Source organism: Petromyzon marinus, chromosome 18, assembly GCF_048934315.1.
Source record: "Petromyzon marinus isolate PM22_M1 ecotype Great Lakes invasive population chromosome 18, UKy_Petmar_22M1.pri1.0, whole genome shotgun sequence".
In the NCBI taxonomy this organism is placed as follows: domain Eukaryota; kingdom Metazoa; phylum Chordata; class Hyperoartia; order Petromyzontiformes; family Petromyzontidae; genus Petromyzon; species Petromyzon marinus.
This window is the reverse complement of record NC_133684.1, coordinates 374232-400317: the sequence shown is the minus strand read 5'-3', so window position 1 is coordinate 400317 and position 26086 is coordinate 374232. Positions and strand designations below refer to the sequence as shown.

Genomic DNA, 26086 nt, shown 5'->3' with positions numbered 1-26086 from the left:
GTGGCATGGTGTACATGAATTACGCGTGCTTGTTTGCCATCGTACACAGCAGGCGTGCACAACTTACCTTGTGATTGCGCTCACATGGGCTCTCCATAAACTCACCACTGGGGACAAAAAAGGAGAAGATCTGCTCAAAACGGTCACAAAATCCAACCACGAGTTGTAGCCTCAACTCCAAAAGCTGTATGGGGAAGCCTTAATGGGAAGCGTATGTTTGTAATGCGTTGGGTTGAATCGTCTGAGTCACTGATGATGCACATTTGATCATGGGCAGTGTATTGGCAAGATTATTACTTGACTGTTACACAGCACTATCACAGAAACAATGCAGACTTGTTACAAAACCACAATCGTTTTAGCAAGTGTTGCTGCATGCAAAATAATGCAAATTGCATGAAAGCAATACTCGGAAATCAATAATATCACGCAAGGGCAAAGAGAGATTAAAATGTGCTGGGTAAATTATAATCTGGCCCAGTTCATACAAAACAAGCAATCGACGAGAGTTAAAAAAATAGGTCGTCACGGCCTTCACAGATTTCTGCCAGTCTGGCACGTGGGCAGATCTCCCCAATGTGTCTCCACATACGAATGCGTTTTAGTCCTTAGGCTGCCATGGTGGAACTTAACTTGCTGCCGGTTCATCTCCCAGTGTGGCAGGTGAAACAATGGCCAAAACATCTGTCCACCCAGCACTATAATTGGGTACTTCACAATTCGTCGATTGGCATGCAGGGTGTATTTGGGTAAAGCATCTGGTCAGCTTGGATGAGTAGGACAAATGCCCTCTGGAGAAGCTCTCTAGAGCCCCCTCTAATGGAGGCCCTAATGCCAGCAGTGTGATGGGCAAATAACCTTTTTACGATCAGCCTCTTGGATTTCCACACAAAAGTTATCCAGCAGCATTTTTTTAAAGCAAGCAAACTGGGCCGGTTTCAACATTCTGGGTGCCATCGGCAGAGTTAAGCTTGTCAAATAAACGTCGCGAGGTTACCAGATGTTATTGGAAAGAGCACTCCATTCAAACGATGGGTCCGATGTGGGGGGGGGGGGGGGGTATGATCGGCAGGAGGTGCCACCTACACTGGGGAGGCTCTTCCTCGGGGCCCTGCATGGCGTACGAGCTCACGTCCCACGCGTACACGTGGCCCGTCTGGTCTGCCGCCAGCAGCACGCTGTCTCCTAGAGCCGAGGCCAGGCAGCACACGGGCCTGCCCTGCCGACCCTGGCGCGCACAAAGGTCCCCCTTCAGCCTCGCAGGCCATAAGAGCAGTGCCCTTAAGCCTTTCCCATTCCGATGACGTATTTGTACGTACATGTATGTCACCGGAATGGAATCGGAAGAAAAACTATAATAAAACAACTTCATCGGTACCGAGGCTTGACAAAGCCAAGTGGGAGGGCGCGTGGCACAGTGTGGCACAGTTTGGCACCAGCTATCACAGATTGCGGTCGTGTCGTAGGTTCGCTACGGTGAGTACAGTGTCTTTCAAATGAACGCCGAGTCCCGAGCGTGTTCCAAGATTCAGCAATGAACGGGACCCACCCTGCAACTTGCAGGCGCCTCACGTGATCATTATGGTCACACGGAGGACTCTCCAATGATAATCATAAGGTCGGCTAATAAAGTTACAATTCAGTACAAAATCATTCAAAGCTTAATTAATTACAACCAGCACAGTGTCCCACCACCTTTGTCTCCCCAGTGCTGATGGTTACACAATACACAAAGTACTTATTTAAGGAAGAGTCTACCTAGCTGCAGGAGTGGGTCCACAACATGCCACTGGTTTGTTTCATGGTCATAACTTGAACTTGGGTCGACGGGGCTCATAGGGAACGTGCCCATTACTCTGCTATATCCATATATTGAAAAGATGTGTGCACGCACTGTTTGAAATATTTATGAAGTGCACATTCATTTAAGCTTCTTACACAAACAATCAAGCATTCGGCACGATGCGAGTGTTTTAAAATGAGGATTGTCAACGTTACACATACGGCAGGAAACCTGGCGAACAGCCGTCCTCCGTGATAAACGTTCCAGAAATGAATGAAACCTGCAAAGAGAAAATTACACTGTCCCATTAAATAAAACAAAAGACAACGTTTCTCCGAGCTCAGTTATGCACAGTGAAGAGCTCACCTCCACTGGCAGCACTGATCCAGTGGTGAAGATTTCCACATTCCTGAATTAATAAAAGAGTTGTGTGATACTGCGTTGGCAGTGGTGCACAAGTGTACTGTATGTATGCTGAACTTCTTTCACAACGTACATAGCCAACCATGCTCATCAGAGGTATGAAGCAACAACTCAACACATCCGTCAATAACACCGAATGGCATGACTGAGCATTGGGCTGAGATTACATGTGACTCATGGTCTGGATTTGTGAGCCCAGATACCACATGCCACAGGTGCCAAATTGTTATACATTATAATGACAAAATAAGGACATGTTTTACCCTTTCTGGCAATAAAACAGGTGTTAAGATGTATAAACACCAAATCGATACCTTTTGCAAGGCATCAAGTGTGCATTCACCACACTTGTGGCAAAATATGTAAACAAACATGCTCTTATTCTTAGTTTTTTCGGTAAAGTCACGTTGAAGAGAAACAACAAAATAACAAAATATATATAAAACAATAAAAAATTCTCACGACGTTTCGACCATCACTCAAACGGTCATCATCAGGTGTGTCGGTTTGCATAAATTTATTTTGAAAACGGCATATTTATTTATTTATTTATATAAAAAAATAACGTTTGCGTCACGCGCAACGATTGGCAGTTTGCCCAGGACTAGTCCATCTATTTTTTGAAAAGAGGAGGGGGGAGACGAAATTTGTTTTTATGTATGCTGTCTGAAAGCCACTGTAAGCGTGAACAATCAATCAAGAACTGAAATGATTTATCAAATCTTTCCAATGATTGCTAAGATAGAATCCATCTTCTCGGTTAAAATTGTCTCTGTGCTTGTATATGTGGATAGCCTCATGAACGAATCTCTCATGGAAGCCAGATGGCTTACAAAGAACCTCCGTCTTGGAAAAGTCAATGGCATGTGAGCCTACTGAATTAGAACAATGATCTGCCGTAGCAGATCTGGCTTCCATGAGAGATTCGTTCATGAGGCTATCCACATATACAAGCACAGAGACAATTTTAACCGAGAAGATGGATTCTATCTTAGCAATCATTGGAAAGATTTGATAAATCATTTCAGTTCTTGATTGATTGTTCACGCTTACAGTGGCTTTCAGACAGCATACATAAAAACAAATTTCGTCTCCCCCCTCCTCTTTTCAAAAAATAGATGGACTAGTCCTGGGCAAACTGCCAATCGTTGCGCGTGACGCAAACGTTATTTTTTTATATATATAAATAAATATGCCGTTTTCAAAATAAATTTATGCAAACCGACACACCTGATGATGACCGTTTGAGTTATGGTCGAAACGTCGTGAGAATGTTTTATTGTTTTATATATATTTTGTTATTTTGTTGTTTCTCTTCAACGTGACTTTACCGAAAAAACTAAGAATATGAATTACTGCAGTCACGAAAGCTTTAAATCAAAATTCAAACATGCTCTGTTAATATACACACATTGGCTTTGAAACTGATTGGCCTACACCACAGACAGCCTTCTTTAGGGCCTAGTCTCACCACTGTTAGGTCAGAGAACGCCAAAAGGCGGACAGCACAAAGACAATGCAAGTATCAAGACACTTATTGCTCAGTTCGAGCAGTTATGTTGGATCCTGGCAAATTGGTCCTATAGATTTCGATTTAAAGCTTTCGTGACTGCAATGATTCATCTTCTTTGGTTCTTTCGGTAAAGTCACGTAGAATGAGAATAAAATAATAAATTGATAATAAAATAATAAATTGATAAAATAAAATTATTTTATCAATTTATTATTTTATTCTCATTCTACGTGACTTTACCGAAAGAACCAAAGAAGATGGTCCTATAGATATTGTTATACATTTTTACTATTACTCATTATTCTTATTACTCTTACTCATTTTAAAGTATTTAGTTCAGGGATGATGCTGCCGTGGATCAGAGGTCACATGAAGCGATTTCACATGTAATTCTGCAATATCCACGTCCGTGGACCGTTTTCTTATAGAGATCCATATCGATTTTTCATCTCATAACATGGTAGGGATTGCACAATAAAGGATTAAATATAAAATTTAGTTTTGTTACAAAAAATGTAAAACGAAATGAAAGTGGAAAAACTGCGTGCTGTGTGCTGCTTGCCGCGTGGCCCGCTCGCAACGAGCAGAGCAGCCCGGTCCTTGTGGGCGACACGGCTCTTCAGGAAGATGACCTTGGAGACACTGAGATCGTCATCCTCTGTGGGGTTACATAGGGGTCAGTGGTCAGGTGTCAGAGAGATAAGCAGGCAAAAGACCAGAGGAACCCACAGCATCCATGAAGCAGAAAAAAACGTATTACTCTAGGCATGGTGGTTAACACCTTTAATCCAGAGGTTTGAAGGTAAGGGTGATTGAATCGCGTGGGTTTGTGAAATTCACAAACCTGCTAAGCTTGTGAGGTGGCCACGAGGTGGCAGTGGAGCAAGTAGGTTTGTAGTGTGGTGGTTGTGTCATGTGCATTGACTTAATGGATAAATTAAAATCAATGGTCAATGGAAATTTCCAGTGTGGATGCCGGTGCAATCGCATCGCCCGCGCACACTCGTCAGTTGCGCAGCTGACGAGTGATGGAGAGCACCTGCAGGGTCGGCGGAGCGCTGAGCCGGCGGTGGAGGTAGGCGACAGCTCACGTGACCCGACACCAGGTTCCACACGATCACCTCCCCGTCGTAGCTGGACGTAGCGAGGAGGCTGGGCGGGCACTGGGCCACGCACAACACATCCTCCCGGTGGCCCTTTCTCTGCGGATGGCGACGATCGATTATGACACTTGTGCTAGAGGAGGCAGGCATACACTGGTGTGACATGTCAGAGAACAATTTTTCCACTGCCACATGCGAGCCGAGCGAGCAAGGGGTCCTCACATTACGGGTTACGGTTGCCGCCTCTCCTGGCTTTCGCTAGAGGTGGAAACCCTAGGTAGGGTTGGTTTTCCACTGGCTATTTTCCAGAATTAAGCCGTGATATTCTGGCCTGAGAAGACATCTGAATCTGGCTCAGGACCAAGCAGGGACACTGGTGGGGCTAATGAAGCATCCATCGTGTGAAGTCCGTCATCACACCGTCCGGACACAGCGTCACATCTACATGCTTCTTGACATATTCATCGCGTGTGACGTCAGTGGCAGGGCTCAGCTGGTGGAGTGGAAAACAACCTTGTGCCTCCTTAGCCACGCCAGGTTGACCCGGCACTGCCCTGGCACACCTCGGTTGTACTGAGCATAATAGGTCAAAGTGCATCTCTGTGCTCAAAAAGTCTCGTCTTCATTTAACATGTAGGCTTTCACGACTGTTGGGATAGCTACCGACTGTGCTGCGTGTAAGCGAATCATCAAATAATACATTATTTAAAGGCATGCCTATACAGGCCACCATACTTCAATAGGGATTACCATTGGTACGGCTATTTTAATACACACGATGGACAGGAAGGACAAGATCAATGTGCTCGCATAGTGCGCATGCATAATGTACGTTGACTCAAGAGTACAGAAGCGTGATCACCACATCTACGCCTCTATATAAGGAACTAAACACGTGGACTTCTCCATAAATCTGGCTGTCGCCTGATGAAGCTGGTTGTAATTACTGGCGAAACGTCGTACTCAGATTGTAAATGTTGTGGCTTGGCTCTCCAACACACCGGTGTGCTGTACTAGTGACGAATTGGCCACGGTTCTGTTTACGTGACAACCCTTACTAGTTGGCTGTGTCGGGTGGTGGCGGGTTTAACGACACATTTATATATTTACGCGATCTAACCCAAAAAAAAACCTCTTATGGAGTCTCATTTTGGTTAATGGTCCTGACCCAGTCATTCAAGTTCCACATTCCTCCGGCTGGGGATAGCTCTTCCATAGGAACAATGGCGCTTCTTTCCTTTTTGCAGTAACAATTCATGAGACGCTGTGTGTGCGCCTAGATTTGAAATGGTCCAAATTCAAGGAATACAATTTCAACTCTGGTTTTATAACCTAAAAACCTTAAAATATTTTATAAATGTATTTAGGCATCCTGGAACCGAAAGTAGGTCATGTGTGTCAAGGTTTGTAGGTCTTCATATAATTGGACCAATTCCTTTCAAATCAGCTATTGCTAAATAGATAAATCACGTTTATTTATGACTAGGTAAGAGCCCACTGAGAATAAAAGTCTGCCATGAAATGGGTCTAATAGGTATTTATGACCTTTAATCATATACAGAGGATATGGTCCAGACACAGATGTTATTGATCAGCAGCAGAGTTTGGACTGGGATGCTACATTTAGCATAGCTGCTCTGATGGAAGAAACCCCCAGGGGCCGTAAGATGTTTATCTCAGATTTAATTGGTGCCATTGTGTCGGGTACCAAATCATCCGCCCAGTGCGGTTGTGGAAACTGAATCAGCTGTTGGTCCTCTTGGGAATCCTGAAAGAGAAAATGCGTACATTTTATCCACAGCATCATTCGGAATCGAACTTGGGTTTCTGGGTTCACGGCACGGTGTGCAAACCATCGGGGGACACCCACTTTCGTGACTGCAGGAATTCATACTCTTTGGTTCTTTCGGTAAAGTCATGTAGACAGAAAAATAACGAATAGATCACGACGTTTCGATAGCAACACAAGCCATCGTCTTCAGGTGAAACAATACAGCAGGCGGACTGCTGAGGCAGGAGGAAATGTAGCCAGAGAGCTACTGCAACCAAAGGTTATATACGTTTGTGGTAGGTACAACCCAAGGGTAAGTGAGCGGGACTAGGGATGGAATTTGCAAGTAAATGTCGAGTAGTGAGAATAATTTTGTAAATACAACATTACTATATCTACCTTTAATCATGTGTAGTCACATGAAAATATATTCAACCAAAGGCTATGTTTCACATCTCGAAGGAGGAAATGCGGTGCAGAGGGAGGGCACTTACCCATTATCTCTGGTTAACCAGCAATATTTGTGTAGCACGCCTGACTGCTGATGAGGCCCAGCAGGAATGAAACCAGTCCAGAGTTTATGTATTTAAGCAGATCTTGCTGCTTAACCTTACGCCTGAGAGTCCAATAGGTTTAAAGACTAAATAGTATTGTATGTGTGTGTAGATACAAAATACTTGATTGAAAGATTACACAAAATATTTTTTACCAAGTCGCATAAAGCAGATGATGAAATCTGTACAGCATATAAATGTTAGAGACACTTACCAAAAAAATATTTATTCTCTTGTCCCATCCGACTGAAATAATATATCTACGTGAAAACAGACACAAGCAACGATCATTCAGAGTGGCTACAAAGCACGTTCAAGGCACTCGTATTCAAACAAGCACCTTGTCATTTTTAAATTACCCTAATTTACACTGGTGCAATATGAACATGAAATAAAATAAAACCAGCAGCAACAGCTGTGTTCAATCCACTGCTGGATAAAGGCCTCCTTGTGTTATGCCATATCTCATGGTCTTGCGATGTCACATTCTATCCCACGCCTGCATATCAAGTTGGTTTCATTGTTCCATCTCCAAAGTCGCAATCCTCTAGGGCATATCCTCCTTTGGCTGCATTCTGTTGTCAGTCATCTCGATCTGCTATCATCCCTTCTCACAATACTTCCTGCCGAAGCTCATTTACTTGTCTTAACAGTCATGAGCTGCTCTCTTCGCTCCATCTCCACGCTGGAGGTACTCTTTAACGTGTTCCCTCTCTTAGTGGCTGCCCACTCTGTCAATACTCCCAACTGCCAGCCATCATCTCTTCTATCGACATGTCCCTTTGCCATGCCCACTTACTTTTCTTAACAGTCACTATGATGTCTAATGTTTTCCCCTCCACACAAATTTGATAAGCCACTTCGTTGAGCATTACTTGCGGCCAGGTCGCTTCTGATAAATAAGTGAATAGCTCAGTGGGCCTTACCTGGTAATATAAAAATAAACTTGTATCTGTATAAATTTCCATTTAAAGCTTTCGTGACTGCAAGGATTCATCTTCTTTGGTTCTTTCGGTAAAGTCACGTAGAATGAGAATAAAATAATAAATTGATAAAATAAAATAACACAATAAAATAAAAAATTGATAAAATAACACAATATTGTGTTATTTTATTTTATCAATTTATTATTTTATTCTCATTCTACGTGACTTTACCGAAAGAACCAAATAAGTTGTATCTGTATATTTAAGTGACTTGTTTACATTTCCTATACGTTGCCACTCCAATCGTGTTTTTGTATTGCTTGTGGTTGTAACGTTTTGACCTTCCCCGACTGGACATCTGTGAAAAAGAGCTTTACAGCTCATTGGAGTTCTCCAGTATAAATACATATTCTATTTGTTTCTTTCGGGAAAGTCACGTAGATAAAATAATAATAATAATAAAATAAAGTGAATAAAAATGATCAAACATTTTTATAAAAAAAACATGAATGTAGACTGTAACCTGGTTCTTAATCGGAGTGAGCGTACTGGCAGTCTATAATGTGGACTGTAGCCTGGTTATTACGTTTGGTGAGTGTACTGGTAGTCTATAATGTATACTGTAGCCTGGTTCTTAACCTGAGGGAGCGTACTGGCAGTCTAGAATGTACTTATTATTGGTTCTTTCAGTAATATAAAATGAAATTATACATTTTAATTTTTATCTTTATTTTTATTATTTAAATTTAAATTTTTATTACTGAAAGAATACAGAATAATTTTCGATTCATCTTCTTGGTTCTTTCGGTAACTTTACCGAAAGAACCAAGAAGATGAATACAGAATAAGTCTACATTATAGACTGCCAGCACGCTCACTCCGATTAAGAACCAGGCTACAGTCTACATTCATTTTATTATTCATTTTTTTCTACTTTCGTGACTTTGCCGAAAGAACCAAAGAATATCAATTCCTGAAGTCACAAAAGTTTTAAGTCAAAATACATAAATATTCTAATTCAGAATTTACATTTGTCCTCTGATCCATGTGGCCCTCTCTCTGTCTCTCGGTGTAACTCCCATCATGCTTCGTTGTACATGTTTTAACTCGGCATGGTGTTGAATGGCAAGTTGTTTCCGTCAAGTTGACCAAGCACGGATTCTGACAGACGATTTGACTCCCTTGTCTTTTTCTAAATGTTTGTTATGGGGGGGAACTCACTTGTTTTTATTGACCACTACGTACGTACAGTCACAGATCTCTTCAGCATTCCTTTCTGCAAAAGAAATGTGAACTGGTAAGAAGGCATTATCATCCACTGAGCAAACCACACATTCTCAGTTAATGCAGACAAAGTCTTAAAGCTTTGCACATGTCCAATTCACGCTTCGATGCTTCTGTGCACAAGTTAATTCTGAAGCGATACACATTCAAATCTTCATGTAACAATTAAGGGATGTTGTACCAGGTTATCGAAGTCTATCCATAACATAGATTTTAGCCCTTTGTCAATCCACTGCTGGATGAATGCCTCATGCTATAATGGTTGTTTGGCCATACTTCACCACGCTAGTCAGTGCGGGTTGTGAAAAGGGGGCCCAGGATTGGGGTCAGATATCCCTCTTAGCCACTGATGTTCGCATTGCCCAAACCACTGCGCCACCACTCATTTAAAGAATACTGTAACATTGTTCTTTGTGTGAGGAGAAAATTTACCTTGTTTTGTGTTTAACTTTTTTATTATCTCATATGTACAAATTGGATGGAAGTAATTACACCTTGTTTTATGTGTTAAAGTGCTGTGTTACTAACGACAGTCTTCTGAGAGAGGAAAAAACACTGCTGATATTGGTGGAGTAACGGATGATACTGCTTACTCAAAACGTGAGGAAAGCACTCCCTCTGTTACATTGAGAATGCACTTCTAACTATCGCATTTTAACACTTGCTTAGACAATTATATTTTGTGTCTATTTTCTAACAGCCAATAATTATGAAGTGTACACATTTAGTATATGAGTTTGTGCGTGTGTGTGTATGCATAGATTGATAATTCATCACTCCTGTAGGAGATGCTGCTGCATTTAGCCGCATGGTCCACACACCAGCCGAGGTTGTGTGGACGGACGGCTCTTCACTTTACCACCTGGCAACCAGCAGCATTTGTTTACGAGGCCAGAGTTATCAGGCTAGAGTTCACATGTTTAAACAAATACTGATGTGAAATATTGGTAAATAACCGAAATTCACATGAATATCTTCTGCGGTCAGATTCTTGTCCATCTATTGTGAACTCTATATATTGTATGACTTCACATACGTGACATTTTGAAAATACCTCGTGTTTTGCTTAATAACACCCCCCCCCCAACAAAAAACATGGAGGCATTGATCTTCTCGAAATGGAAGGTAAAGAAATTCCTCATTCGAGACTCAAACATCATACCTCCAGGCTGTGACACTGCTAAAAGACACTGGTGGAACCATCAACTGCATTAGGACCTCAACAGGTCAATGCGCACATCTCTTTAATGAATGTAAATGTACAGACACAGCCAAAGTGTCAATGTGGCAATGCAACCTAAACTAGGGACCATACAGTAAACAAATGTAGTCAGTGCTCCATCAGTAGAGAAGGAACAGCAAAACTACACAAACTCTCTCCTGAAGACCTCTGGTGGCTAGCACTCCTCCACATTCGTATTTAGCTACCGAACATGTGATTGCCATACATAAGGAAATAGAATCGTAAAGATAAGGGCATGGTGATTTCTTTATTTCGATCAGTTCCAGGTGATGGGAACTTACGTTTCCTTAGTGTTCGCAAACACTGCCCGTTGTTGTAGTTCCACACTTTCAAACACCCATCTCGTCCGCCTGTAATCAGCCTGCACGCCCCACACAGCCGGTCAACACAACAGCTCCCACTTGATCTCGCAAACCTGTAGCTGAGTTCGCAACATCAACAAAATCCCCACCAGTACTGCTCAGTATGTCCTACATTGACCTCAGTTGAATAGGAATCAGCCATGAAGTCATGCCTGAATTACTAATGAAAGATCACAATACAGAAGAATATATTCGTGTCCGTGAAAACAATCATACCGTACACACAAGTGAAGAACATTTCTCTTCAGGAAAACTTTTTATAAATAACTTGGATTTATTTAGCATTTTAATACTATAAGCATCTTTAAATGCAGTGGAGGAACAACTATGTATATACATGATGTGGATACCTCTTCAAATATCATAGAAACTTGCCAAGTGATAATAAGAATATTTTCCCCATACCAACACAGACACACGTGTGAGATGTGCACGTCTAACACATGACACTGGAGCAGTTACCATTTCTAGAGCCAATCAACAATTGGTGGAATTGATTTGTGGTCAGGTATGCAAAGTTGTATGGAAGGTATGAGTGGACATATGACTGGCATCCAACGATGGTGTCTCAGACTGAGCGGAGGTTGGCTGATGATCCCTTTCATCCCTCGTGGGGGCTGACGTAGCAGGAGGGGCTGACGCTGTGCGATGGGAGGAGGGAGTCCCACCTCCTGCCGCTCGAGTCGAAGGCCATGCAGGTGATGGCCGACTCCCCGTGCGCCCCGCAGAACTCGAACGTGGGGAGGCCCGAGTCCAAGTCCCACAGCTTCACCACCTGCGAACGGCGCGTGGCACGCACACGGCACACCTCCACCATCCCCCCTCGCATCCTCTACCAATCCCATCATCCCCTCAATTGCCACGACCAACTAACAGCATCACCCCCCCAGCCACCAACAAAAGAAGAAGAATGGCATGAATGCCAAATGTACAATGCACTCGTTATTTGATGTGGTGCTGGCCCATGCCTCGTGGAGGCTGAAACTCACCGAGTCCTCGGAGCAGCTCACGACTTGGCGGAACTCAGCGCTGTACCGACAGCAGCGCACGGGCTCCCTGTGACTTGTGGCCGCCCCGGCGTCCATGTGCAGCCTGGCAGCAGCACAAAGGCAAAGATCCCCCGCATAGCCTTAACAGACTGTTGGGGCAAGTGCTGTTCGGGAGCACCTATGAAGGCAGGCACAGCACACGAGGGGGTGGGTGGCCAGCATCACATCCGGCCGTTTTTGTCTCCCCAGTGGCGATGTTTACACATTGCACCAGGTACTCATTTGAGGCTGAGTCAACCTAGAGGAGGCCCAGGACCGATTCAGATAATCGTCACTGGTGTTGGCCATGAGCGGGAATCGAACTCGTGCCACCGGGTTCGTAGCGCAGCACGCTATCTGTGGCACTGCCGCTCCCCACTGTGTGCGTGGGAACAGCACAAAGACAAAAAGGCCACACATGCGCCACCTTAGCCATGCCGACAAAGCCCCCTGAGGTCACTCTTGCAAATAAGCCTCGATCCTGGCCTCTTGACTTCTCACCCGGTTGCACAAAATGAACGTGAAACTGGAACCCGCTTGACACGTTCGCTCACCCGTCGCGGACGGACAGAAGAGCCACGCCACCCTCGGTGGCGACACACAGGGCCCGGGCGGCGGGCAAGTAGTGGCACGCGGAGACCTCCCCTCGCAGGCCGCTCATCTTGGGGCTCACGGAGCACAGACAAGTCTGCTCCTGGGCATCCCACACCTGAGCGGGAGACACCGGCCAAACACGGCGGGCGAGGAGAGTGAAGGTCGACTCCTGCCTGACCTCTCCTCCGCACCCACGCTCTTCAGCACTGCCGCCTCCTGCGTTTATCTTGGGTCCCGTCTGTCGCCAGCGCTGCCCCAGTTGCCCTTGGGGACCTCGGCCCCCAAACCCCCCTACCGTCCGCCCGTCCCAAGGAAGCCCTGGAACTCGTTGGTGCTGCCCTGGCTGCACCGGCTCTCCCCCGGGTTCACTCTTGGTGCTGGGCCCTTGTTGCCTAGCCCCGAATAGTGCCGCAGTGTTCCTCTCTTTCTTTGCTCTATTATTTATCTGCCACGGACCCTTCTAGCCCCCAGGTCACCCGGCTTATACCCGAATGTAATAAGTACACGGTATTCTCTCGTTATTCACGAACTTGCTATCCGGGAAGAGCATCTGGAACTCTACTTCTCTGAAGGAGCAGTACTAACATCACAACGATCATCATCATCATCACCATGATCATCGTCGTCATCGTCTTTCAGCATCATCTTCACTGCTTCCTTCTACTGTTATTTAATCCTTTAACATTTATTTTTTATTTACTTTATGTTTATTATAATAAAAAATTCGTTGTTATCAAAATATCCACGTATTTAATAGCTTATTTACGTATTCATTTAAGGTAATTCATTAAAAAGATAGGTTTCCGAAGGCCAATATCATTACCCGCGAAATGTGCTATTAATGAGCATCTCCAGAACGTATCCCTCGTCGCAGTTAACGAGGGAATGACGGATTGAGATTGGTGGGAGATGTGTAGGGGCTTGGACCCTAAGTTCCATTGTTTGTAAAATTCCTCCATATTATTTTAGTGGGGTATCTATAAATTGATCATCCTGTACATTGAACGCAAAACTTATGGCTGTAGATCAAATTGATACAGTGCTGAGTTTCTCAGGAAAAATTAATTTATATCAGAAACCTAAACAGGTGTATAACTCTAGCTAAAACTAACATTAGTCTTAGCTAGGGTGATCTTGTGTAATTGCAGTTACAAAAACATTTGATGTCAAATGTTAGCACATGTGACTGGACTCCACAATTGAAGGTTATCGATAGCGAAGCTCTACTCTCGACGGTGGCGCTCGTCTTGCTCCACCGCAGGATGGCACCAACTCACTTTGACGTTCCTGTCCGAGCCGACCGAGAAGATGCGGGACGTCTCCTCACAGATGGACAGGTAGCAGATGGGCGACGTGTGACCCCTCAGTACACCCGTGGGCCTCCTGGGATGTGGACATTCACGCGGCCTCGGTTACATTTACTTCATCCACAAGGCATTTAACCATTCAATCGGCACTCAGCATTTACCAATATACCAACCACACAGCCCCGACAACACTCTCGTCAACGAGAAAACTCCGGTCATCCTCGCAGCAGTGGCTTTTAGCTAGCCATTGGACAAAGACGGTCACTGCATCGTGCACTTTCATATGTGCTTCTGCAGCCATCTGAAACGTTCTTCCTTCCAATATATGAGGAAGCCACGGGAACTACACACTTTAAAATCTAGATTTAAAACTCATTTCTTTAGAACTGCTTTTTATGTTTAGTTTGCTGTCCGTCCCCCACACCTCCGATTAGCACGGTTGACTACGTACGGTGTGAATGAAGTTCGAGTTCAACTCTACCGTTACCACTCATAACATTAACATGAATCCCAACACTAACACTTACACACGAGCCGTCAAACCACTGGGATACATTGTCGAATGTGCGCCACCCCCCTCTCCTCTGCGATGCTCAGCGCCGTCGTGGCGACGAGGTGCGGTTACCCGGGCACGTAAGGGTTCCAGAGGCGCACGGTGCGGTCCATGCCGCCCGTCACCACCAAGCTCCTCTCCTTGCTGAAGCAGAACGTCTTGACGCCCTTGTGCACGCGGAACACCGTCTGGTCGGTGGCCGTTCGGCGTCGTGCCGCTCCCAGGCCGCACGGCCGCCTGGCGCGGAGGTTCCCGGCTGTGTCCCTGATGAGCTCCTCCTCCAGGTTGGTGGCGCCCGTCGTGCACCCTTCGTCACGCACGTGACACACGACCAACACGGGGCGCACGGCGCGTTGTGACACGCATCGGCGTCGCCATCGCTCGGCATGCAGCAATTTACGATCACTTGGAATTAAAATGAGAAAAGTTTTTACGTTAATATCGATAATACAAGCAGTTAAACTCACCAATGACAAGTGCAGTGCCTTCGTGGTTTGAGGAGGATATCACTGCCCGGATGGACTCATAATACTTAATCTGCAGTGACACGCACGTATACGTATGCGCACACACACGCGCACACATAAATACACGTGAAGCTGCATCACACGTGCCAAAGAAACTCACGTCAATTTTGTTTAACCAGGTGAGAACTCAAGAGAGCAGGATAGCCTAATTTGCAAAAGTGACCTGGCACATTATTCTGCAAATAGGAGGCAATTATTGCTGTGTATAGTCCCACTTTCACATTTGGCAAGTTTGGACCCTCAAGGCGACACGCTGGTCAACTTTTGCGAATTACATCAGCGTATCTTTAACATCAGCCATGAAGCACAGAGTGCGTAGTATTGCTATTCCACCTGCGGTCATAATCAGGGCGGCCGAGGAATTGGAACCGTGAATCTCTGCAACAAGCGGAAAGCGAGTTAAAGTCAGACCATGCCAAACTGTTGTCCTACTTAAAAATGCACCGGTAAGCGGTGTATGTTTCCATAGCAATAGACCACGAGAAGAAAAGTTTCAATAACCACGTATTATCTGCCACGCATGAAGATCAGAAACATCGACATTGACAACGCACATGGAGCAAAAGCTCAAAAGTATCCAAAGAATAATGGAGAGATGCATGCTGGAAATTATAATAAGAGACAGAAAGAGGACCACACGGATCACAGTACTACCACAAATTAGAGAATCATAGTGACTCTTGACCTAAAGCTTTCGTGACTGCAGGAATTGATATTCTTTGGGTCTTTTGGTAAAGTCACGTAACTAAATACGACGTAGTCTTTTGTTATTTTTTTGTTATTTTCTTTGATCCTCTCTATGTGACTTTACCAAAAGACCCAAAGAATACCACAGTGACTGTTAAGACAAGCCAATGGCCATGGGAAGGACGTGTTTCTAAAAGAGATAACGATGGACCAGCAGCCCCTAACGACAGAGTGGCAGCCAAAGGAAGGAACACGACAAAGAGCATGTGCATTGCGGAGATGGAGCAATAATCTACGCTCACGCGCAGGATGGACATCGATTATAGCATCACGGGACCGTGAGGGATGGCAAGTATATGGAGTGGTTTTCTTTTAGCAGCAGAAGGAACTTGGCTATGGATAGCAATTATGAAAATTGGCAGTAACTGAGAGGCCTTCATTGCAAAGTGGAAGGGGAATGACTGACGATGATTACAATGGTGCAGAAGGGGATGGCGGTCGTGCACCTCTGTCACCCAGTCGTCGTGCACTTTCCAGTGGATGTAGGTGAGGTTGGAGTGGTGGAGGGCATTCTCCAGGGTGATACTGGGCACCCCATCCACTGGAGGATTCTTCTTCCAAAGCCTGTTGTAGCACAGCGAGTGTCAAGGGACTTGCACTCCCCTTCACCCAAGATCCAAACATCACACATTGACCGTCTGTTGCTCTTCACCAGGAACCAACCAACGAACTACCCATCTATCCAAACATCCATCTGACCAACCACCCAACCATCTATGGACATATTAAACTTTTAAAACTATTTTCTATGTTACCAAGTAAGGCCCACTCCAAAACATGCATCTAACCAACCATGCAACCAACAAACAAAGGAACCAAATATCCAACCAACGAATTCTCCAACCATATGTCACAATATTAGTTGAATTATTTACTGAGAAGGTAGGGATATGGTGTGGGATTATGTATTTTTAGTTTGAAACGTGGCCCGTGTGTCTGGTTTTCTACCCCGTGACTCAAATGAAGGAGTAGACAAATTTCGGATTCTATCATTATCGGCTACAGTTCTTATTATCTAGCCACTGAGCCGGTACATGGTATGAAAAAGTAGTATTGAAAGAAATATTGATGCTGTATCTACTCACCTTAGTGTCTCCCCCACTGATGAGATTAACAAGATATTCACACAGCCCTGAAACAACACAAATGCTTTTCAGTATTAGAGATAGGTTACGTGACAAACTCATATATAGAACTGGGGAAACTCGTTGAATAAGTCGGTTAGTCGACTAAAAAATGTATTCTACTTTTTTGTGGGGCAATGACTCGATGCCCCCTTTAAAATGGTGGTCACCCCCGTATCCTGCCTCCTGAAGGCAGGAAACCCCCTACAAGCCATGTCCAGCGTGGCTGATGCCGATGGGGTCACCAAGCCCCGCCTATTGCCTCCCGTCCAGTGCCACACGTTGGAACAGAGGTGAAACTTTTAATTCCAAGTATTTTCGTGTTCTGAACAGTCGCATCATCAAACTGATCATCAGAAGATTAATAAATTGCTTAAATATTCAGATATCTCAGCTCTCCTCGTATTTCCCCACATGTTGTTCTGTTTATCCGACTTTTGTATAGACTTTTATATCATCAGATATCAGACGATAAACAGGAGTGAGCATGGGTAGTGACCACCATGCATAACATGTGTTACAGGCTGTGGGCTACATGGAGGGCATTACAACAAAATTCACTGTTAGACTGTGCTTATATGCTCGCACATCTATGTTCTCTGCCTTAACCAACCTGCAGTGACCAACGTGAAATCTGGTCATGTAACTCCCATAGCCTGCATGGCATGGGGAAGCCCTCATTTATCAGTGGCTTGAAAAGGGCCACACGTGTACATATCGGTCTCATGGCAGAGTGGGTAACATGCTCACCACCGAGCACGTTTCTACAGGGTCAACAGTTCAAGCCCCTTAACCACCCGGAACATTTACTCGAACGGCATTACTAGAACATAAGAGGTGTGATCCACCTGGAGGTAGAGGGCCTCTTGAGCATGCACAGGCAGAAGGACCCCGCTCGGCTTCACCGGTTTCCAGCCGACATGTGCAATTGTGACAATGTGAAGACCCTATGAAGGATAGCTTCCTGTGTCAATCAAGATTGACATGCCTTTATCACTCCACTGCTGGATGATTGCCAACCACACCTCACATTGCCGCGTTAGTGAGTGCGGGTCGGGGAAGGGGTCGGTGGTTCAGATGTCCCTCACCACCGACATTGGTCGTGGCTGGGAATTCAACTGAGGTTGCCGGGTTCACAGGACTGTTTGTAATTTACTGCACCGAAGCTCCACTATGTACCAGTATCAATTTGAATGTTGATATATAATTTCATCCTGAATCTCACCATTGCAGCTCATTAATTGCTTTCGAATTATTGTTTAATATGGTGACTGTGAAGCTTTGAATATCTTGCGAAGCACAGAGCAAATACAAATTGATTTGAGAATTATAAGTGAATTGTCGAGCAGCACCTCTGAATCTCCGTAGAGAATCATGCACTCGTCTTCTCCCGTGTGACTGGGAAACAGAAACGATTTAAAAGTGTTAGACTTGTGTAAGTTAAAATAGCAGTTAAAAAGCATTGCATATCATCTATCATATTCACTTGAAAGTATGGGCAGCATTCTTACATCGCCCTCACCTTTGTCCACACAGCAATATAAATTGGTACACTAGATAGTTTATCGGTAGATCGTGTGTGATAGGGTAAAGTGTGGGTACTTCCACCTTATCCAATAAGACCCTCTAGAGGGGCTACGGCTTCCTTTCGCAGACAAAGCTGGAGTCCCTTCCGCCTGCAGTGGCGTGAGAAGGAAATCACAGGGCTGTAGCTTGAACTTTTACCTTTACCAACTAAACAGACTATTACTGTGGCCCACAACGATGGGCTGAATAACAGCTGACCGGGTTTCAACTCTCGACCTTGTGAGGTGAGCACTCTCGTTACTTGGGGTGATACCATTTACCACCCCAGCAATTCGAATAATTCTTGCAATTCAGGGCTGCAATTCAATAGAAGATTTTTTTTGTTTTGTTTACAATGTGGTGAATGGTAGCACCTCAATTGTCTGCAGGGGTGATGTAGACCCATTAATTACAACCCAAACAAATTGAATTATTAACAATATTACTGATAAAGCATGTATTGTATCGTGACTTCAAGAAATGATATTAACCAATGAACTAAGGATGCATCGATCCACCCCTCATCGCCACCGCCGCACCTGGTGGAGAAATGCGGTCGCTGTGAGCCCAACGTACCTGTAGTGGATGCGTAGGGGGACCGTCTCCAAGGCATTGATCTGGCAGTAGGGCTCGAAGGTGGACACCTCGTACAGCTGAATCTCACGGTCCCTGCGTGGTTAGAGGACACTGCGTGTTAAACCCATTCACACCCAGATTTCAAATCCCCGATTGAGTCTCCCTCTGTTTGCCTGTCAATATGTCAGTCACATTTGCTCATTTGTCAGTCACATTTGCTCCAATTTAACCAACCGACAAGAGGACTGCAATGCCGTTTTTCAGTAACTGCTGATGGTTTTTACAAATGCACAGAGGTTGAGTGCTTTTTGTAAACGTGTCTCTGTGTTGATTGCAACTCTGTTCATCTCTGAAAACTGACCCTTGACGTCGCCAGAGCGATGATGTGGGCGTGTCTCCCTGCTCGAGCCGCTGTGCAGCACTTCATCCCCTGTCGCGCGCCCTGATGCACCTCTGAATTGCAAGTCCAGTGATAACCATTACACCACGTGCCAACAAGGACACTCAATTGATTTTTATAATGTTGAAGTTCTGTGCAAAACTAGCTACTACTGGCCAAGACTAATTAGATAATCTATCAAAATTGAAAGAAATACAAATAATTTTAACCGTTCGGATAGCTACCGACTTAGTGCTGCGTGGAAACGAATCATCAAATAAAACATTGTTTAAATGCATGCCTGTACAGGCCACCATAATTCAATAGGGATTACCGTTGGTACAGCTATTTTAATACACACAATGTGCATGCGTAATGTACGTCGACTCAGTAATCCCCCCCCCCCCCCACATTGTGCGAGAGCGCAGCTGCGTGGTCACCACATATACGCCTCTATAGAAGGAACGAAACATGTGGACTTCTCCACAAATCTGGCTGTCGCCTAATGAAGCTAATTGTAATTACTGGCGAAACGTCGTACTCAGATTATAAATGTTGTGGCTTGGCTCTCCAACACACCGGTGTGCTGTACTAGTGACGAATTGGCACGTTCTGTTTATGTGACGACCCTTACTAGTTGGCTGTGTCGGGTGGTGGCGGGTTTTAACGACACATTTATATATTTACATTATCTAACCCAAAAAAAACCGCTATTATGAATAACATTTTCATCATTGTTGTACATCTTGGGACAGAAAATAAGTGGGCATTAATGTTTATCCGTTATTGTTTACTTGACTTATCTGCATTATTAGAGTGTGGCTAACTGATGTGCGATTAATTTAGTTGATATGAATTTGTTGCGATAGAAATTAGACAAAATTGATGGGGCAATTATTGTGCAGAGAAGCCACTACTGTGCGAAGGTTAAGTCTACCTTGAACATTTATTTATTCTTGTCTCGATGGGCTCACTCGATTAAAATTGCTTAAGTAACTAAAATAAAGCAATTTCACCAAGCATCACTTCCGTTAATGGCGTTAAATGTCGCCTCCAGTTTATCGTCACCGTGCGCGAAAGCCATTAACAAGGGGGATGAAGTCATTTCATTTGCACACTTCCAGCTGTGAATCCGTCACATGCACAGCAGTGGGAAGAACGATGCCATTTGAAATGTGGGGACTTCAGTAGGTCATCATTTGTGTCTCGTGATTACACACTATCGCGCTGACGTGGTGTGACGGTTAGCACTCCACAGGTCGCCAGTTGAATTCGATCTCCCGGCACCGCAGTTGAAACAACGGTTTAAGTTTTTTTAATCCTTTGTCCATCCAAGCGGCAGGTTCGTGTGTGATTCGTGGCGTTTGAGTCTATTATTGCTACTGTACATAATGGCACAATTTGTCTATTGATACAGATGCAGTGTTCACAAGGCACATGCAGTGTTCACAAGGCACAAAAATACTTTTTTTCCCTCACTGTATATCTCTCTTTGTTGCATATTTGTGAATAATGCGGCCTGTATTCGAAATATCACGACTGAATTAAGCATGGGTGCACATTTTTTAAGATAATGCTCAATATAAATAAGTGCATAGCTCCTACTTTAGAACGTAACATTAAAATGTTAACAGACAACAGAAAATTTGAAAAAAAATGTTTAACAGCCTCAGTTATTGCTAATTACAGTCATCATGGCGGCCACTTGAAATAAACTGCAGGAAGAGGGCTGTAAGGTGAGGCTCACAATAGCTAGGGCAACAACGAAAATCACGTGTGAGGAAAAGTGTTGCTGTGTGCTACAACCCACTGGTTAATTGAGTGTATTTAATACATTCAAAGATGCAGTATCTTTCTCTGAGAAGGTAGAACATATACATGAGGTCTACCCCAACCCCTATCACTACCGCTACCCATATCATTACCGCTACCCCTAGCACTACCGCTACCCATATCACTACCGCTACCCATATCACTACCGCGACCCATATCACTACCACTACCCATATCACTACCGCTACCCCTATCACTACCCATATCACTATCATTACCCACATCACTACCGCTACCCATATCACTACCACTACCCATATCACTACCACTACCCATATCACGACCACTACCCCTATCACTACCTCAACCCCTATCACTATCACTACCCATATCACGACCGCTACCCCTATCACTACCTCAACCCCTATCACTACCGCTGCCCCTATCACTACCTCAACCCCTATCACTACCGCTACCAATATCACTACCGCTACCCATATCACTACTGCTACCCATATCACTACTGCTACCCATATCACTACCACTACCCATATCACTACCACTACCCCTATCACTACCACTACCCATATCACCACCGCTACCCATATCACTATCACTACCCATATCACTACCGCTGCCCCTATCACTACCGCTACCCATATCACTACCGCTACCCATATCACTACCACTACCCCTATCACTACCCATATCACTATCACTACCCACATCACTACCGCTACCCATATCACTACCCATATCACTATCACTACCAATATCACTACCGCTACCCCTATCACTACCTCAACCCCTATCACCACCGCTACCCATATCACTACCGCTACCCATATCACTACCGCGACCCATATCACTACCACTACCCATATCACTACCGCTACCCCTATCACTACCCATATCACTATCATTACCCACATCACTACCGCTACCCATATCACTACCACTACCCATATCACTACCCATATCACGACCACTACCCCTATCACTACCTCAACCCCTATCACTATCACTACCCATATCACGACCGCTACCCCTATCACTACCTCAACCCCTATCACTACCGCTGCCCCTATCACTACCTCAACCCCTATCACTACCGCTACCAATATCACTACCGCTACCCATATCACTACTGCTACCCATATCACTACTGCTACCCCTATCACTACCGCTACCCATATCACTACCGCTACCCATATCACTACCGCTACCCCTATCACTACCCATATCACTATCACTACCCACATCACTACCGCTACCCATATCACTACCACTACCCATATCACTACCTCAACCCCTATCACTACCGCTGCCCCTATCACTACCTCAACCCCTATCACTACCGCTACCAATATCACTACCGCTACCCATATCACTACTGCTACCCATATCACTACTGCTACCCATATCACTACCACTACCCATATCACTACCACTACCCCTATCACTACCACTACCCATATCACCACCGCTACCCATATCACTATCACTACCCATATCACTACCGCTGCCCCTATCACTACCGCTACCCATATCACTACCGCTACCCATATCACTACCACTACCCCTATCACTACCCATATCACTATCACTACCCACATCACTACCGCTACCCATATCACTACCCATATCACTATCACTACCAATATCACTACCGCTACCCCTATCACTACCTCAACCCCTATCACCACCGCTACCCATATCACTACCGCTACCCATATCACTACCGCGACCCATATCACTACCACTACCCATATCACTACCGCTACCCCTATCACTACCCATATCACTATCATTACCCACATCACTACCGCTACCCATATCACTACCACTACCCATATCACTACCCATATCACGACCACTACCCCTATCACTACCTCAACCCCTATCACTATCACTACCCATATCACGACCGCTACCCCTATCACTACCTCAACCCCTATCACTACCGCTGCCCCTATCACTACCTCAACCCCTATCACTACCGCTACCAATATCACTACCGCTACCCATATCACTACTGCTACCCATATCACTACTGCTACCCCTATCACTACCGCTACCCATATCACTACCGCTACCCATATCACTACCGCTACCCCTATCACTACCCATATCACTATCACTACCCACATCACTACCGCTACCCATATCACTACCACTACCCATATCACTACCACGACCCATATCACTACCGCTACCCCTATCACAACCCATATCACTATCACTACCCATATCACTATCACTACCCATATCACTACCGCTACCAATATCACTACCACTACCCATATCACTACCACTACCCATATCACTACCACTACCCCTATCACTACCTCAACCCCTATCACTACCGATACCCATATCACTACCGCTATCCATATCACTACCACTACCCATATCACTACCGATACCCATATCTCTACCGCTATCCATATCACTACCGTTACCCCTATCACTACCACTATCACTACCTATATCACTACCCCAACCCCAATCCCTCCTTAACCACCGCCACCCGTCATCCTTACTGTCACCATAGCTACACTACCAGTTTTAATAACCCCACTCTTTATTTGAACCACTATCATATAACGTAGAATTTGACAAATATTGTAAAGCACATTGCAATAAGGCACTATACAAATATATATATAAAATCAGATAAGATGGTCAAGTGAGATGATAAAAGCATAGACTTCTCATTACCATCATCTCTAGACAGAGCACGTGGCAACGTCGCCTCCTACCCGCAGACTAATGCCCATGTGCAGGCCGGCACTGTGTCAACACAAAGTGCTGCGTGGGGAGAGCTGCACTCGGGGATCCCCTTGGCTAGGCTGCAGCGGGCCGTGGAATGGTTGGGCTGAGATGAGAGATGCAAGACGCTTTGAGTTGCTGAGGAACGTAAGCAAGCGCCCTACGAATGCAAATAATTTCCCCTTCATCGTTTACAAAGTCCAAGCACAGCAAGGCGAAATTGTAATGAGCGAAGTCCGAGCACTCTGAGACCGCTTGTGATGTCGTATTTTGCGCGACTCGACTGCGGTGACAAGCGTGCGTAGGAGACGCACCCAGTGGCGACAATGAACTTGTTGTACTGGGGCATCAGTGCGAAGTCCGAGGCCCATTTCTGTTTGCTTCGGTTGCTCGGTTTGTGTTCCTCCTGGTTGTCAAATGAGATAACGAATGTCAACACAACACTGCAGCCACTTGCAGGAGTTTAGGTGATAGTGAAAAAAAAGCCAATGCAAAGCAAGCGTTGTCTACAGGGCTAATGGGAGTGACGTTGCTAGCTGAATGCAGAGCCAAGCAAAGGGAGGTGGGAAGCGGATTTTAAGGTTTGGGAAGAACACTTGCATGCGAAGTGCGTGCATGGATAAAGTTTTTCAACAGTTGTCCAGAGAAAAAGTGTACAATAGGCGACGTTTAAGGCAATGGCTCTTCTTCACAGCACACAGGCTGGAGAGGTAGAGACTCTGTGTAATTTGACGCAGAGTTATTGGGGAACGTGTTGAGTTTTGTTGTCGTTATTTGTGCATGTGCACCAATGCAGCAGCAGCATCACCAACTAAAGAGCCAAAGTTGACGCCGTGAATGTTACGTGTCAGGATGTTGACATCCATTTCTAAGAAAAAGACCTTTGCCCTCTTGTGAATGATGTTTGTAGTTAACTTTTTTTTACCTCAATCAATCTTGCAACAAGTGTTCCTGCAGTCAGGAAAGCTTAAAGTCGAGTATTATTTCACCATCCTGATGCAATTTCTAAATGGTCTCTCTCTCTCTCTGCAGGCATGGTGATATCGTGACGCATTGTGTCACCCACACGGGAGCCGGATTGTCTCGATCAACGTGACCAAAGGTGATGATGGCTTCATGGTGGGGCGGTACTTGATTTCGACAGATACAAAAACGTAGAACGAAAACGAGTATTGTCATGCAGCATTCGTTTGCCCACCAAATTGCCATCCTTGCTCATGGTTAGCGGCCATCCATTGAGTGGGTAGCAAAAATCTGTCAAGACGTGACCCCTCCCCCCTCCCTGTGCACACGCGGACTTCTTACACCGCCCCCCCCCCCCCCGAATCCTATAGAACGGCCGATATTTAATCCACGCAGAAACGATCAAGGATTAATAATATTAACGTGTTTAAGCAAACAGATAGTCCACCGCCGGACTATCTAACTCATTTGACAGCGAATGTAGACATTATTATCGAGGCTTCACACTCCCCCCCCCCCCCGTTTCCTATGCATGCGTACTCAATGGATGGTCCCTTAATGCATCGCTGCTGGTTGTTTTAAACCTCTCCTCGGAAGTGGCAACTGCTATTTGTACTTACATGCTTTATTTAGTTTTACGCATTCATATTGCCTTGCTTACCTTTCTCATAATTTGCACTCCTATCGGTTGTTGGTTCGTTTGTTGTTGTAGCCCTCTGACCCGTGGTCCCGAATGGACATCTGTGACACAGAGCTTCATAGCTCATCGGATTCCTCCCTCCTCCAGTACGAAGTAAAGATTCTGATTCTGAAGCAAACGAGGCGAGTCTCTCACACCGTACCAGCGTGGGCCGGCAGCGCCTGAGCTGCGGGGCGCCCGCCGCGGCCGCCCAGAAGGCGACGGAGCCGGCGCCGCAGGCGGACACGAAGCCCGCGGCCCCGTCCGGAGCGCTCTCCACGCGCGCCACGGGGGCGCGGTGCGGGCTGGGCCGGCACGGCGCGGGCACGCGCAGCGACACGCGCCGCGCACGCTGCGCCGCCTCCTGCCGCTCGGCGCACCGCAGCTGCATGTGGGTGCAGAACGCCTCCTGGCAGGGCCGAGGTGGGAAGAGAAACTGGGAAGTGCGCAAGGAAGCGTGGCGTGCACAGTGCTCGCCCATCCAAGCGCTGTCTCGGCTCAAGCCCTGCCTCTCGTTCCCGAGATCTAATGAGGTC

At 45.4% G+C, this 26086-nt stretch overlaps 1 protein-coding gene across 5 annotated transcripts in view; it reads right to left on the bottom strand.

The window, feature by feature from the left end:
- LOC116943515 (cilia- and flagella-associated protein 337-like) overlaps positions 1–26086 on the bottom strand; it is a 56831-nt gene that overhangs the window by 4901 nt on the left and 25844 nt on the right. For 4 of the 5 annotated variants that reach the window (XM_076067768.1, XM_032956410.2, XM_032956411.2 and 1 more), the window contains 21 exons: positions 25714–25959; positions 24223–24314; positions 18985–19077; positions 18195–18240; positions 16804–16850; positions 16165–16282; positions 14912–14981; positions 14517–14751; positions 13862–13967; positions 12545–12699; positions 11952–12054; positions 11631–11737; positions 10882–10961; positions 9295–9349; positions 7362–7407; positions 6531–6590; positions 4759–4921; positions 4282–4377; positions 2005–2063; positions 1087–1228; positions 68–107 (listed from right to left, as the gene is read on the bottom strand). In XM_076067768.1, coding sequence (XP_075923883.1) covers positions 68–107; positions 1087–1228; positions 2005–2063; positions 4282–4377; positions 4759–4921; positions 6531–6590; positions 7362–7407; positions 9295–9349; positions 10882–10961; positions 11631–11737; positions 11952–12054; positions 12545–12699; positions 13862–13967; positions 14517–14751; positions 14912–14981; positions 16165–16282; positions 16804–16850; positions 18195–18240; positions 18985–19077; positions 24223–24314; positions 25714–25959 — 2159 coding nt within the window. The remainder of the gene's footprint in view (positions 1–67; positions 108–1086; positions 1229–2004; positions 2064–4281; positions 4378–4758; positions 4922–6530; positions 6591–7361; positions 7408–9294; positions 9350–10881; positions 10962–11630; positions 11738–11951; positions 12055–12544; positions 12700–13861; positions 13968–14516; positions 14752–14911; positions 14982–16164; positions 16283–16803; positions 16851–18194; positions 18241–18984; positions 19078–24222; positions 24315–25713; positions 25960–26086) is intronic. The other variant, XM_076067770.1, reaches the window with a different exon arrangement.